The sequence below is a fragment of the Anas platyrhynchos genome, chromosome 6 (assembly GCF_047663525.1).
Source record: "Anas platyrhynchos isolate ZD024472 breed Pekin duck chromosome 6, IASCAAS_PekinDuck_T2T, whole genome shotgun sequence".
Lineage (NCBI taxonomy): Eukaryota > Metazoa > Chordata > Aves > Anseriformes > Anatidae > Anas > Anas platyrhynchos.
Window position 1 is genome coordinate 7,237,555 of NC_092592.1, and position 14,307 is coordinate 7,251,861.

Sequence of the window (14,307 nt, forward strand, 5' to 3'; positions counted from 1 at the left end):
CGGGCAGGGGAAGGGGACCCGGTGGTTCGTGCCGTGCGGGTTTGGTGCTCCTCTGAATTCATCACGCCCTCTCCCCGCATTTTTTTGGGGGGGGGTTTGCAGGTGATCGTCTACGTGGAGGACGTCAACGACGAGGTGCCGGTGTTCACCCAGCGGCAGTACAACCGCCTGGGGCTGCGGGAGACGGCCGGCATCGGGACCTCGGTGGCGGTGGTGCGGGCCACGGACCGAGACACGGGTAGGGAGCTGGGCACGGGGCCAAAAACCCCACAGGGTGGGCTCAGCCTCGGTGGTCCTGCCCCTGTGGGGTGCTCGGTCCCAATTCACCGTGCTCCTGCCCCAGGGAACGGCGGGCTGGTGAGCTACAAGATCCTGTCGGGCGCCGAAGGGAAGTTTGAGATCGATGAGAGCACCGGCCTCATCACCACCATCGACTACCTGGACTACGAGACCAAAACCAGCTACCTGATGAACGTCTCGGCCACGGACCAGGCGCCCCCCAACAACCAGGGCTTCTGCAGCGTCTACGTCAGCCTGCTGAACGAGCTGGACGAGGCCGTGCAGTTCTCCAACAGCAGCTACGAGGCCGTCATCGTGGAGAACATCCCGCTGGGCTCCGAGGTGCTCCGCGTGCAGGCGCGCTCCATCGACAACCTCAACCAGATCACCTACAAGTTCGACCCCAACACCAACGCCCAGGCGCTGGCCCTCTTCAAGATCAATGGCGTCACCGTGAGTAGTCTTCCTCAGCATGGTCTTCCTCGGTTGGGTTGGCCACCGCGGGCTCTCGGGGAGGTGGTGGACGTGGCTCTTCGCCCTCGGCAGGGCGTGATCACGGTCAAAGGCCAGGTGGACCGGGAGAAGGGGGATTTCTACACCCTGACGGTGGTGGCCGATGACGGGGGGCCGAAGGTTGACTCTACGGTGGTGAGTGGCTTCGTCTTCCCCCTCTTGCCCGGGTTTTGGGAATGCCCAAAATCAAGTCGGTGCCCTCCGTTGCCCATTCGTACAAGCTCTGCTGGGTTTGGCAGACCCTACTCAAATACCCTGCACTTCTCCAACCCACACAAGCAAACAGTAGGGTCTGGAAACCCCGATTTGGGGGAAACCCTGCTTTTGCATGAGCACGGGCCACTGCATTTTGTCTTCTGTATATCACAGCGTCATATTTCTCGGAACACACGCGCACGCACACACGAGACAACAGTAGGGTTTGCAGATCTCTTACCAAAATAAACCATTAGTAAAATCTGGGGGGCCTCAAACTACTTCCCCGCGGTTTATGCTGATGGGGAGTGTTATATTTGGCAGTTTCGAAGGCAGCCGAGCGGGGGTGATTTGCATCTCCCCGCCGCAGCGGGTGGCACACGGGGTGCAGGCAGGCACCGGCGGCTGGGCTGGCACGGACAGAAACCAGAAACGGGCTGGTTTGGGGCACCTGGGCCCCCGGGGGGGTGGGTTTCAAAGCCAGCAGCTTGTTGTTGTGCTTTGAGACCTCGTATCGGGGTGATGAAGGTGATGCTGGAGGAAGGAGGTAGCAAGGAGGCCACGATTGCCATTCCCAAGCTCATGGGTGCTCCAGCCTCCCACAAATCAGCTCAAGCCCCACGGGGACGCGCCCACCCCGCCCCACGGTGGGCTGGAAGACACGTGCCCGACTCCTCGCCACCCCTCACTTGTTTTTTTTTTTCCTCTTTTCTTTCTCTGCTTCCCCTCCGACAGAAGGTAAGCAGCACGTCCATCGCACCAGCATCGCCTCAGGGGGGGGGCAGGACCAGTCCCAGACGTTGAGCTGCGGGGACCCTCTCGCCGCGCTCCCCACTCCCTGGTTTCCATTCATCGCCAACAATAACCGCAGCGGCTCGCCCCGGGCTTCCTCCGGGATGTCGTGGCGTTGAGCCCTGCCGCACCTGGGGGCTGGGGGGGCCCCATAAATAGAGCCCCGGGTACAGCAAAGCTCTTCCTCTCCCGTTTGTGTGCGGCCGTGTGGCTCTGTAATTGCCCGGGCGATGAGAGCATTTCCTGGGGCTAATTGTGGCCGAGGTAGCCCGCTCCTTTGTCACCTCCGGCATGCAAAGCGCAATGCTCGAGTGCTTGCTGTCTTTCTCCTGCCTCTTCCTCCCTCCTCCTCCTCCGCAGCTGCAGCTCCTGGGTTCAAATATCCGCACCATTCCCGGGCGGGACCACTCCTGCTCGTGCTGCCAGCGATTTGGGGTGGGAGGTTGGGATGGAGACGTGATAGCCCAGGGTTTCCAGGTCCTGCCCTCACCTTGCCGTGCCCACAGGTGACCATCACGGTCCTGGACGAGAACGACAACAGCCCGCAGTTCGACATCACCTCCGACTCGGCCGTCAGCGTGGCAGAGGACAGCCCGGTCGGCCGGCGGGTGGCCGTGGTCCTGGCCCGCGACCCCGATGCGGGCAGCAACGGGCAGGTGGGGCGGTGGTGCCACCTTCCCCGTGGCACCTTCCTGGTCCTTTCCCCTCCTCGGTGTCCCCGTTGGGGGACAGGACACGAGCTCGGTGCCACCCTGGTAGCGTGAGACCAGGGCTGGCTGCTGTGGGGTGTCCACGTACCCCTGCATCCACCCACGTTGAACCATCTTAAGATGCTTTGAGGGCATCTCCGGGTTTATTATTGTAGGGTCTCCTTCCCGTCCTCCCAGCCCCACGTAGCTTGCTCTTCTCCTCCCCCCCAGGTGACGTTCTCGCTGACAGCAGGGAACGTGGGGCGGGCATTTGAGATCCGCACCACCAACAACACCTACGGCGAGGTGCTGGTGGCTCGGCCGCTCGACCGGGAGCTGCTGGACCACTACACCTTGCGGGTGAGCCGAGCCCCCACCGCGTTCCACCTGCCTCGTTTGGGCTTCACCGTGGCCAAAAATGACACGTGCACACCCCCCGACCACAGATCCAAGCCTCGGATGGCGGCGTGCCCCCGCGGAGGAAGGAGCACACCCTGCGGGTCACCATCCTCGATGTCAACGACAACCCGCCCGTCATCGAGAGCCCCTTCGGCTACAACGTGAGCGTGAGCGAGGTGAGCCCCCGGGAGGAGAGGCAGCTCCGAGGGAGCTGGATAATTAAGCAATAAAACACGATCAAGCATGAGAAAAGACAACTTATTTCCTGCCGGTTTAATTCCTGGGCCGGGGGTTCTCCATTTGAGGGTGAAAAATGAAATATAAGTAATAGCCGGTGACATTCGGAAGCACGGGAGTGCTGCTCATGATGAATAGCTTGGCATTAAAGTTATTGCCCTGCTAGGATTTCCTTATCTCTTTAATACATGGTTGGAGCTGGTTGAAGAATAGAAATTCTCTCTTGATTTCCCCCGTAATGGGATCATCCAAAAATAATTAGCTGTGCTCCGAGTGCGTTCTACAGCCTTCACCTTTGGGTTCTGCACTCTTTAAGGATGCGCCAGCCTAGATAGCGCCTAATGCACAACCAAACTGCTTCATCGCAGGTCAAGGGGAGCTGCTTTGGTGGGTGTAGGGTTGGGGTTTGGTGCCTAAAGCAGCTTGGAAAAAGCCCAGTCTGTATTATGACTATTACAAAGGATGTATTTTGTGTTATGCCGTGCTGTGATGGGTTCCGTGTTCATCCACCCTGCAGAACGTCGGCGGGGGCACGGCGGTGGTCCAGGTGCGTGCCACCGACCGGGATGCCGGCCTCAACAGCGTCCTGTCCTACTACATCACCCGCGGGAACGAGGACCTCACCTTCCGCATGGACCGCGTCACCGGCGAGATCGCCACGCGGCCCTCGCCGCCCGACCGCGAGCGGCAGAGCTCCTACTGCCTGCTGGTCACCGTGGAGGACGAGGGCAACCCATCCCTGTCGGTGAGCCACCATGACACGCGTTTTGGGGCCAGCAGCTTGAGCTTTGGGGTGCTGAGTGCAGAAGGTGGGGGTGGAAGTGCCGGGAAAGTTTGGGGTGGGTGCTGGATGCACAGCGCGTGGCTCTGCGGGGATGCCCTGGTGGTCTGGTGATGCACATGTGAACCCCAAGCACCTTGATTCAGGTCGTGGCTCAGGGTCCAGATCATAGTTGGCATATTTGGCAGCCAGAGCTGTTGCTGTGGGATGTTTTTTGGGGCTGCTGCCTGCCCCGTGGAGGAGCCGCCGTGCCTTTGCTTTCAGGCTGCATCCTCGCTTTCCTCCCGCTCGCTCCGGCACGGCGGCGTTTAATCTCCCTGCCTCTGCTCTGAAGTGGATTGAGCAGAAGTCCTGAGCCGTTTCGCGGCTGTAAGAGCTGAAAACACCACGAGCATCCCCACGTGCGAGCGGGGGCTGTCCTGCCCGCTGGCTTTGTTAGACACAACAAATAGAGAGCAGCCTTGGCATGCAGGCCGGGGGAGATGCGCAAACCGCCAAGCGAGCGCACGTCGCTCCCCGGCGAGGTGTGACCCTGCTGCCACCCTGCCTCGCCTCCACCTCCCCCCTTATCTCTCCATCTCTCTCACCTCCCGGCAGCGCTCTGGCTGCAGAGCCCTGCTCTACATTTTGAGGAAGCGTGCTGCAAGAAGCAGTGCAGGTCACAGCTTGCAAATCTCCGCGCTGCTCCCCGCCGGGTGGCTCACGCGCCTCTTTGTGTCTTCTGCTTACGCCATGCCGTGGTTGAAATCTCTTTCCTTAGAACGAGAGCAGCAGGTTTGTGCAAACGCAGCAGCTGGTGCTGCCAGCTCCTCCCAAAAGCGTCCCCATCGTCCTGGGGAGCATCGCAGGCGCAGTGAGCAATGCTGTGCACGGAGCCCGGTGCCGTTCCTTAGGGCTTCACCCAGGCTGGTAGCTGAGGTCTCTGATGCTTCCAGCAGCGCCGATCCAAATCCCACAAAACAAAGCGTTGGGAAAGGCCAAAGAAACAGAGCTAGGAGAGGACTTGAAGGACCCGTGGCGATCCAGGACAGGGAGGGGTGCGAGGTGTCCAGCCAGGAGCACAGCCACGGTGCTGGTGCACCAAGCCCTGTCCTCGCCATCCCGCAGGAGGCCCGAGGGCAGAGTCCATCGGGGGATTTCCTGGGGGGTCAGACCTCAAAATCCTCTCGCACCGTGCCCGCTGCAGAGGTGATGCCATTCCCTCCAGCCACGGGTTGTTGATCTTCAGCCCGCTGCCACCGGGGATGCTCTGCAAGGGCACGCTACTTTCACTCAGGTCTGCCAGTATTTTTGGTATGACTAATGCTTACGGGTGTTTATTGGCAATTTTTTCCCCATTCTTTACAACAAAAACAGAAGCAAAAGAAAAAAAAAAATCACCCTTTGAGTAACCATTTCTACCACAAAGCCTTATCTCCTCACCCCTTAGGAGGGTAGAGCAGGCGCTCAGCTTATCTGAGGATGCTGCAAGAGCCTGAGCTAAACCACAGCAGCCACATTCCCAGTGAGGGTGAGCAAGCCCACAGGCTCCAAGGGCCAAAAATACCTCCTGAAATCAGTGCAGCTGGGCAGGAGCGGGATTTGCCAGAGCCATCTGAGGCAGGCTGGTTTTGGTGCCCTGGGATTGCTCAGCTTTGCAGTGAGGGCGATGCCGGCACGGCCATGTGCATAGCAGGAAAACCCTCCAAGCACCGTGAAGACGACCTCTCCAATCTAACAGCATTTAAAAATATTAAAAAAGAAAAAAACATAAGCATCCTTATTTTTTTTTTTTTTAATCATCACTGGTAATGAATCACAGGCAGCCAGGGCAGGAGGACTCCCCCAGCAGGAGCGAGCCGTTCCCCTTCCTGTTTGGCACAGAAACCCTCCATCCAATGCTGGCCGGTGACACTGTTTTGTCTCACCGCGGCTCAAGTACTTTGCCATACGCTCCTGGAAAGGATGTGCCGCCAAGGAGAGCTGGCCAGGTTAGCGCTGCGCAGGTTGCAGCCCTGGAAATAAATTAAGAAGGGCTGGGGGAGGCGTGCAGGAGGAGGACGCCCTCCCGGCATCCCAGCTCCGGTGGGACGCGGCTCCCGGCTGCTCGGGCACACCGGGGCCGGGAGCTGCTCTTCCTTCCATCTTTTCTCTTATGCATCCTCCGGGGTTTAGGCAAAAGGTGAGAACCACAATGCTCATTGTCAATAAAAAGTAAATAGGCTCCGTCCGGGCACGGGGCGTGCGCAGAAAGGGGTGTGCGCGGCCACGCGCTCTCCCTGCTCTTCTCCGTGGAAATAGGCAGTAAAAATCAAAACCCAAGCAAGAGGGGTCACGTCCATCCGCAGGGCAGAGCCAGTACGGGAGGAACAGGCAGGGCTCCTGCGCCTGGCTTTGTTTATTAAGGCATTTTGCTGTTGTTTGAGTCTTCTTGGCATCCTCCCTGCCCCTGCCATAGGCATCGGTGTCGCCTGGTGCCAGGCAGGGAAATGTTCGCTCACAGCCCTCACCGCCTGGTCTTCCTCACAGCACGAAGGGAAACCAGCGGTTGGCGTCCAGGTGGTAGGGAGAGGAAGGTGAGGAGGTCTTTTTTAGTTCGTTAGATAGATATTTTTCTGAATTTTCCATGATTGGTGGTGGGAGCTGCTGCCCGCCCTGGCCATGCTGCCTCCTGGTGCGGCCACAGCTCGCTGGCCTCCTCCGTCGCTTTTGCCACCAGCCTCTTTAGGCTTTCAAGGAATTCGGCGAGTCGGGAACGGGGTCTGGAAAAGGATGCAGACAGCGGTGTCAGAGCAGCTTGCAGGATGCCCAGCTGCACCAAATATCCACCGGGGCAGCAATCCATCCTCCCTTCACCCCCCGTGCTCCCCTCGCTGCCTCCCCGGGGAGGGCTGCTCGGACACTCACCCAGCGTGGGGAAGAAGCAGTCCCCGGGGCCCGGGGGGGACAAGGGGGTGTTGGGCTCGGAGAGGAGGTGCCGGCCGGATTCGGAGGGCTGCCGGCTGGCCAGGTAGGAGAGCTGGGGCCGGGGCCGGGGCTCCACGCTGCCCGCGGGGAGCGCCTCGAAGACGGGGTTCTCGATGCCCTGGGCACTGCTGCTGCGGGAGAAGAGAGGGCATGAGGGATGCTCAGGGGTTTTTTTTGAGTATTGCAAAGCCTCCCCGCACGGTGAGATGCCAGAGGGTGTCTCCTCGGCGGGTTTCTAACTAAGGCTGCTCTGTCAGGGCACAGAGGCGCAGCTGCGGGGCTGCTTTGGCTCGCCGCGAGACACAGGCACCCATTTTGTCGCTCTCCTGCGAGGCTTGGCAGGCTGCAGCTGATCTTTCAATGCTCCTGCTTCTCAGTGCTCAAATCCCCCTGAAATCTGCCTCAGGACCAACAGCCAGCTCTGAGGCTCCAGCAGGAGGGGGGGTGAAGTGCTGTGGTCCCTTGTGTGCGTGCGAACACCTGGCCGTGTGGGACAATGGCCCCATTCAGCGTCTATTTTTGCTGAAACATTTCTTTCTCATCTCTTAAAAGAGCCCTTTCTTAGGCTCAGAGGGAGCCGAGGTGACATTGCATCAGCGACATCCCGCCGTGGGTGATTTGCATTTTTATTTCAGGACCCGCTTTTCGCCTGGCACTTTTGGGGCACGGGGAGCGAGGGAGCCGCTGTAACCAGCAGCACCTCGGCTGCAACCCAGCAGGGAGCCCGGGGGAGGCTTAGCAGGAGGACAGGGCTGGTTTTTGGGGTGTAGATGTGGGGACAAGCACGCTCACCTCTCCATTCGGACCAGCTCGTGGGCACCTGCCAGAGACAAAAAGCATCAGCACCGTGTGCACCCCACGAGACCCATCCTGCCCTCCCATTCAGCATCCCAAAATCAAGCTCTTGGGGCTTTGCCTTCCCCCCCCCCAGGTAATTTTGCAATGCAGCGGGGAGCAGCAGTGCCCCAGCCATGATGAAACAGGGACGGGTGTCGAAAGCGCGGTTCCTGCTCGCGGCTGGCGTCGTGCCCACTGCTGCTGCTGCACAACCCACTTCTCCAAAGGGATTTGGCCAGAGCGAGAAGGGCACGGCCCAAATCGGGTCCCTGGGGCTCTGGGACGGGGAGATGGGACGGGGAGCACGCGGCGGAGTACGTACGTCTGCTGCTGACCGCTTGCCTCTGTTTGTAAATCAGCACCAAGATGAGGGGCAGGCAGAGGATGCCCACGATGCAGGCGCCCGTCGCCAGCGCAGCGGCCGTGATATCTGTAAGATACGACCCCCAGGGCTGAATTGCAACCTGATTTTAGCAAAATCTGCCTGTCTAGCAGGCAGCAAGCAGGGCAGGCAGGAAAAAAAATGCGTGCACAGCCACGTGTGGGCACAGCTGAGCGTCTAGATACGACGCTGGGGGCTGGAGGGTGCGCGGCGCCGTGCGTCGGGGTGTTCAAGCAAGGCCTGGGTTTCCCCTGGCCTTGTAAAATGTTGGGGTGGGAGGTGCTGGTGAGAAAGCTGGTGGCCAGGAGAGCATCGGCAGGGGCACAAGTCACCCCCCCAGCACCCTGCTGTGAGGTCCAGGAGGATTTGGAGCACCATGGGGCACGCAGGCCTGGGTGGCGAGCAGCGCTCAGGTTTGGGTTTTCCCTTTCTTTACCTTTGCTGTTGGCGGTGTAAAACGTGCAGTTTTGAAGCTCTCCTCTGCCTGTGGAGGAGAAGACAAAAGCGTGTGAGCCCTCACGGTGGTCTCGGGTGGCACCCAGCCCCTTCCCCAAGCCCATCAAGGCTGAGCAAACTGGCCCCGAGTGTCCCAGAAGCAGGAGTTTGGCAACGGGGATCTTCCGCCGACCTCGCCTGCGGCTGGCGTGCAGCACAACGCCCCACTTCCCTTTTATTTATTTTTTTTTTTGTCGAGAGGCCAGACAAATGTCTTTCCTAACGCTGCAGACTGAGGGATGACCTCCCCTGGCAGGAGCAAGCCCTTCCCGTAATCCAGACCCTCCCAGGCAGCTCCGAGGCCAGCTGCAGCCTCCGCGCCCCGAGCTACGCCCGCGCTGCCTCTCCGCTCTTTCACGCAGGGTTTGTTTTCCTCTCCTCCGGAAAGGGGTTGAAGAAGATCACTGAAACTATGTAACACGGCTCCTTGTTGCCTGCAGAGGCAGCAAAACCTTTTCCACAGCCTTGATTTATTTTGAATTATTTTGTTGGGGGTGGGTGGGAGGGTTTGTTCCAGCGCTCCCTGGCCATCGTTTGACCCTTCCACATCCGCGGCTCCCCGTGCTGAGAGCCACCACGTCCCTGAGCCCTGGCAAAGCCACCACCCTGATGCCCATTCCCTGACGCCCCCCCCAGGACCCCGAGGCCCCTCCGGCACCCCGTTACCCCTCCCTCGTCCCCCCCCCGCTCACCTCTCTGGATCTGCAGCTCCACGAAGCCGTGAGCCACCTGCAGGGTCTGGGGCTTGCCGTGCTCCCGCCGCACCTCCATGGCGTAGCAGCAGTAATTCCCGCTGTCCTGCAGCGTCAGGTTCATCACCACGATGTGGAAAGCCCCGTGGTGGTTGGGGACAAACTCCACGCCGCGGTGGCCGCCCTGCCACCCGTGGGGGGCCCTGGCGGTGCCGTTGGGCGCCGTGCCGTGGTGCCGGCCGGGCTCCACGTGGTGCAGCTCCCTCTCGGTCAGGTTGCGGATGTGCTGCTTCTCGCTGCAGCTCTGGTCGCCGGCGCTGCTGAAGTACCAGGTTTTGTAGAGCAGGTCGTGGCGGTCGGCCAGGGGCCCGCTCACCCGGCAGCTCAGGGTGACGTTCTGCCCCTCCGGGCAGACGCAGCGCGCGTAGGGCGCCGTCACCAGCAGCGCCAGCGTCCCTCCTGCGGGAGAGGAGAACGGGGTCAGGACGGGAGCAAGGGGGACCGTGGGGATGGCCAGGGCTTGCGGGGAGCCATCAGCTCCCCTGATGTCACCAACACGGGGACAAACCAGGCTCCCTGAGGCTGAGCATCCTGGGTCCTAAACCAGAGAGGAGAAGTGTGACCCAAACCTTTCATGTCTTCCTGTGGCAGAGGCACCAACACAAGTGCGCCCTGGAAACGAGCCCCGCAGGAGGCTTCAAATAGCACCCGAGCAGCGTCTTTCATGTGGCCAGAGGTTTGCACGGCTGGCAGGGGAAGCACCATGTAGGGCAGGAGGTGTGGGGCTGGGCTGGGGGCACTTTGGGTCTGCAAAGAGAGCGGGAGGAGAAGCAGGGCAGGGGGGCACGGCCCTCAAAGGAGGAAATGTGAGCACCTCGGGGCTGGTTGCAAAGGGCTCTCCAGCTCCTGTTTCCCCACAGCGCGTGTCAACAGCTGGTTAAAAATGAAAAAAGAAAAAAAAAAAAGAGAGAAGAAAACAAAACAAAAAAATATAGAGAGAAAAAGGCATGGGAGGAGGCCGTGCCCCTGAGATCAGGCGGGGAGCAGGTCCCACCCTGCTTGTTTTTAAGCAGAAGGGGGAACTGCTGGCGAGGAGCTGCCTGAAACTGAAAACCGTGCAGGGAGAGAAATCCCTCCCCGAGAAATCCCTCCCCTGCACGAGCGGGGCTTTCCCTGCCCCAGGGGCACAGGGAGGGCTGCAGCGAGGCAGAGGGGGGCACCCCACTGCTACCGCACCTGTCCCGGGGTGCTGGGGGGAGGAAAGGGCAAAGCCTGGCGAGGGTCTTCACACCGGTGCTGGGGCCCTGCTGCTGCTAAGTGCAAGCATCACCCTGGGAAGCTGCCCAAAAGAGTCTTTCTGGTGTGGTGCCTTGCTTTTTCTTACATATGGCACTAAGAAAAGGAGGTTCCCGGGGCTGCTTGTGAGAAAAGGGCATCAGGACGAGGTGTTCTAATAAACAGGCAGCATCCTGTTGTTCCACCAGCCCCGCTGCTGCTTCGCCTTGAGGTTTTCTCGCTTGCTATATCGAGCAGCCCCTGGGCGTGCCGAGCCTCCCCGCAGGTCACCCTCCAGCCTGGGACCAGGCTCCCGATGCCTCCACCCCACCCGAGAGCATCCTCGGCCGTGCAGAGAGAGCGAAAGTGAAAACGCCCCATGCGCCTTGCACACCTCCAGCTCGTCCCGTGCCACCGCCAGCCCTGCGCCCAGCACAAGGCAGCAGGTCCTGAGCACAAAGGGCACCGGCGTGGTGCTGCTACCTGCCGCCACGGGAAGTGCCCCATTCACAGCAGGGCCCCCGGCAGCCCGGGGAAGGGAAGCTGGGGCTCTATAGGAGGAAGTGTCCGCGGCAGCTTTTGTTTTCCCCAAAAGTGGGGCCGTCCTGCTCATCCCCACCGACTCCATCTGGGCAGCCCGCGCTGCTGCCAGCAGCCCCCTGCAGCCCCTGCCCTCACGGACGGGGGAAATCCAAGAGGATTGCTCGTGGATTGCTGTATTTTTATTTGTGCCCAGGGTGCATCCACACCTTGGTCCCCTTTGCAGATCCGTGCCCAGCACAAGCGGTCCAGGGATGCTGGGAACTACTGGGGTGGAAAAGCAGCACGCTGACGGTAACCGAGCCCCGTCCCTGGGACGGGGCAGAGGTTACCACATGCGTGAGGCCTTCGGCATGACGAATTTCCCTTCGTTTTCCCAAGCACGGTGGAAAGCTTCCAGAAGGCGTCAGGAGCCCGAGCGGCTCCTCCCCGCTGGTGTGCGGCGGGATGGGGCGGCTCCGGGGGTGGCACAGCAAAACACAGAGAGGAGAAAAAGTGCTCGTGCCATGGCACTGCTATCTCTTTGCTGATGAACTGCTTAAATAAAGCAGGATTTTGTGCCAAATCCTGAGCTGCTGAGAAAAAAAACCTCTCCTGAGTCAATTCCCCTGCGCTTGCGAGCAGGTGTGCTTAGTTTCCAGTGGGATTTCCAGAGGTGACTCCCACCCCAGGCCAGGATGCAGCCTCTGCACAGGCACTCCCTGGGCTTGCCAGAGCAGGGAACCTGCCCTTAATTCCTCTTCTGGGAGCTTTTGTACCGAGCAGCCTCACGCAGAAATCCTGCGAGACCCCTCGTCACCGCGCTGTCATTACGCTTCAGGGTTATCAGCCTGGCTGAGAAGGGCCGTGCACCTCAGTGCAAGTGCTTAGGGCAGGGAATTAAAAAGGACAGGAAAAAAAAAGGAGGTGCAGGCAGAAAAACTGGTGTCAATTGCCCTTATCTCCTGTGGAGCCAAATGGTTTTGGGTCCCGGGGCAGCGGGGAGCTCCCTGCTCCCCGGCAGCACCGCGGAGCTGCTTTGCTCCTCTCCCGGTGCATTGCCTGTGTGGTTTTGCTCTTTTTATTTTTTTTTCTTTCCCAGAAAAATTCAAAGTGAAACTCGGTGGCAGCAGCATGTGACAAACCACTGCCTCTCTCGCATGCCGCCACCTGTCGCGGGCCACAACACTGCCCCGGCTCGGGGACGGGGTCACAACGCCGGACTTGGGTTTGGGATGAGATTTGGGAAATCTGGGCAAAGCAAGCTTTGCAGGGGGGTAGGAGGGATGCCTTTGGCGTGGCCGCTGCCTGATCCCTGAGCCGGGTGCCCCCCAGCCGTGCCTTCTTGGCACTGCCAACAGTCAGCAGCCCTCAGCATCGCCCTGCCACAAGCCCCAGCTGGCAGGAAAGCCACGGCGCAAAACAAACGTGCCGTGCCCCTTGTTTCTACACACACCTCTGCAGGCGCTCGGGGCTGAAGGAAGCGGCCAGCCTCGCACAGCTGGGCATTGTTTCTTTCTGGGGGCATGCCAGCAAAAAATCCTTTGTTGTCCCGGGGCAGATGGAGATGCCAAGTTGGCCACGAAGCCGCCCGGCACATCCATGTGTGTGCACGCACCCGTGCTGGCTGCGGGGCAGTGGCGGCAGGGCAGAGTGTCCGTGGGGAGGCTGGTGACTGTGAGAGGCACACACCGCCTCCCCTGCACCCCTGGGGCAGCTTTCGCAGCCCCGGGGGCTCAGAAAGGGGCTCGGAGGGGGGCACGGGCTGTTTTTTTCCTCCCAATGCACGCTCGACCGAAGCAAACGAGGAAAAGCAACCGGTGGGCGAGCAGAGTTTGGAGAGCAGCAGCTCCCCCCGATGCAAGCAGCGTGGCCCCACGCACCGCGCGCTGAAGGCGACAGCGGTCCCCTCACCCCAAAATATCCCAGCGGAGGGGACGGGAAAGTGAAGGACCCCCGAGTTCCCCAACCCAAGGCGCAGCAGCCCCGGGTGGGGGAGAGGAGAAGGAGCCGGGGCTTACCGTGGGAAGCCAGCAGGGCGAGCAGGGCCAGCAGCAGCAGCAGCGGCGGCGGTGTCACCCGCTCCATCTCAGCGCCGCGCAGCACCGCGCAGCACCGCCGCGCCCGCAGGAAATTTCATTGCGCCGCAGAGAGGAGCAGTGCGAGCACCCCCAGGAGGCCGGCTGGGGCAAGGAGCTTCCCCCTGGCCCTTCCCAGCCCCGCGGCCCCCCGGGGGGGAATTGGAAGAGCAGCTTGCTTGGAATTTGTGTGTTGTTTTGTTGTTGTTGTTTTTTTTTTTTTAATTTATTTTCGATGTGGTTGCGAGGGTTTGGCGCGTCGCTAGCGGCCGGGCCAGGCTGGTGCTGCGGAAAACCTCCTGGGATGGACGGGAGGTGGGTGAAAAAGGGGAACTCGGAGCGGAGCCAGCCACAGGGCTTGGTGCAGAAAGGGAGAGCCCGGTGGCAGCCGGAGAAATCCCAGCCCTGGTGGCATCCGAAGCGTGCAGTGTCCCTGCGGTGCGTGCTGAGCGCATCCTCTCCAGCCACGTCCCGTGCACGTGGTGCCGCAGCTTCACGCAAGTGCCTGCTGATCCCCCAGGCTCTCGCTTCACTCAGAAAGCTCAAAGCTCAGCGGGTGCAGCCAGGACCACCTTATTTCAAAGAGACAAGCTCCTGGTCCCCTTGTAGTGGAGCCCGGGGTCACTTGGAGGTTTGCAAACTGCTCAAAACCTTGCTGACAACCTGCTCTGAGCGTTTGAGCGTGCAGGGAAATAGAAAAGTAGCTGCGCAGCTTGTGGTTTTATGGCAAACACTTCTGTGAATCTCTTGTCAGAGATGTAACCCCTGCCTGGTAGGAGGAAACTTGTCCGTGGGGGAAGGTGGAGGTGCAAATCCAGAGGGGTTTTTGTGACAGTCACAACCTGGGAGGGAGCTGCAGTGTGCTCACGTGCAAAGCTCTTCCCTGGAGCTGGTGAAAATGTCCCACCAGTCCCCTGCAAAAGTAGGTCGGAGATGTTCCTTTTTTGTTCTTCCTCTGAGCCAAGCAGCAGCATCTCAGGGTGTTTTCCATCCTACCGTGCTGCCACCCCCAGTAGTAGTGACCAAGGTGTCCCCAGCGTCACCTGCAGAGACCTATCCCAAAGGAAGCGAGGCTCAAAGGTGATTAATTTTTGGTTTTTGGGGGAAAAGGAGAGAGATGGTGCCAGGGCATGTTGTGCTTGGGAAGAAGGGTGTGATTTAACCCCTGTGCACTTAGCTCAATACCTGCTCCCAGCCA

General features: G+C 60.3%; 2 protein-coding genes across 12 annotated transcripts in view; one reads left to right on the top strand and one right to left on the bottom strand.

Moving 5' to 3' along the window:
* The window catches only part of CDH23 (cadherin related 23), a 126,239-nt gene that overhangs the window by 95,653 nt on the left and 16,279 nt on the right, over positions 1–14,307 (top strand). For 7 of the 10 annotated variants that reach the window (XM_072040336.1, XM_072040335.1, XM_072040340.1 and 4 more), the window contains 7 exons: positions 103–238; positions 344–732; positions 826–927; positions 2,286–2,435; positions 2,700–2,828; positions 2,915–3,043; positions 3,622–3,849. In XM_072040336.1, the coding sequence (XP_071896437.1) occupies positions 103–238; positions 344–732; positions 826–927; positions 2,286–2,435; positions 2,700–2,828; positions 2,915–3,043; positions 3,622–3,849 (1,263 nt within the window). Of the gene's footprint in view, positions 1–102; positions 239–343; positions 733–825; positions 928–987; positions 1,726–2,285; positions 2,436–2,699; positions 2,829–2,914; positions 3,044–3,621; positions 3,850–5,314; positions 5,639–14,307 lie in introns of those variants that run through there. The other 3 variants (XM_072040342.1, XM_038181692.2, XM_072040341.1) reach the window with 3 other exon arrangements.
* Positions 5,678–13,209, bottom strand: VSIR (V-set immunoregulatory receptor). Of its 2 annotated transcripts, none has more exons than XM_027460553.3 (7): positions 13,053–13,209; positions 9,238–9,696; positions 8,487–8,534; positions 7,991–8,098; positions 7,624–7,651; positions 6,772–6,962; positions 5,678–6,626 (listed from the first exon to the last, which is right to left on the bottom strand). In XM_027460553.3, exons 1-7 carry the CDS (start codon positions 13,117–13,119, stop codon positions 6,589–6,591), a joined length of 939 nt encoding a protein of 312 aa, XP_027316354.2. In that variant the 5' UTR covers positions 13,120–13,209; the 3' UTR covers positions 5,678–6,588. The 2 variants fall into 2 exon arrangements, with proteins under 2 accessions (XP_027316354.2, XP_027316355.2); XM_027460554.3 differs by having other exon boundaries at positions 5,681–6,626; positions 6,772–6,959; positions 13,053–13,208.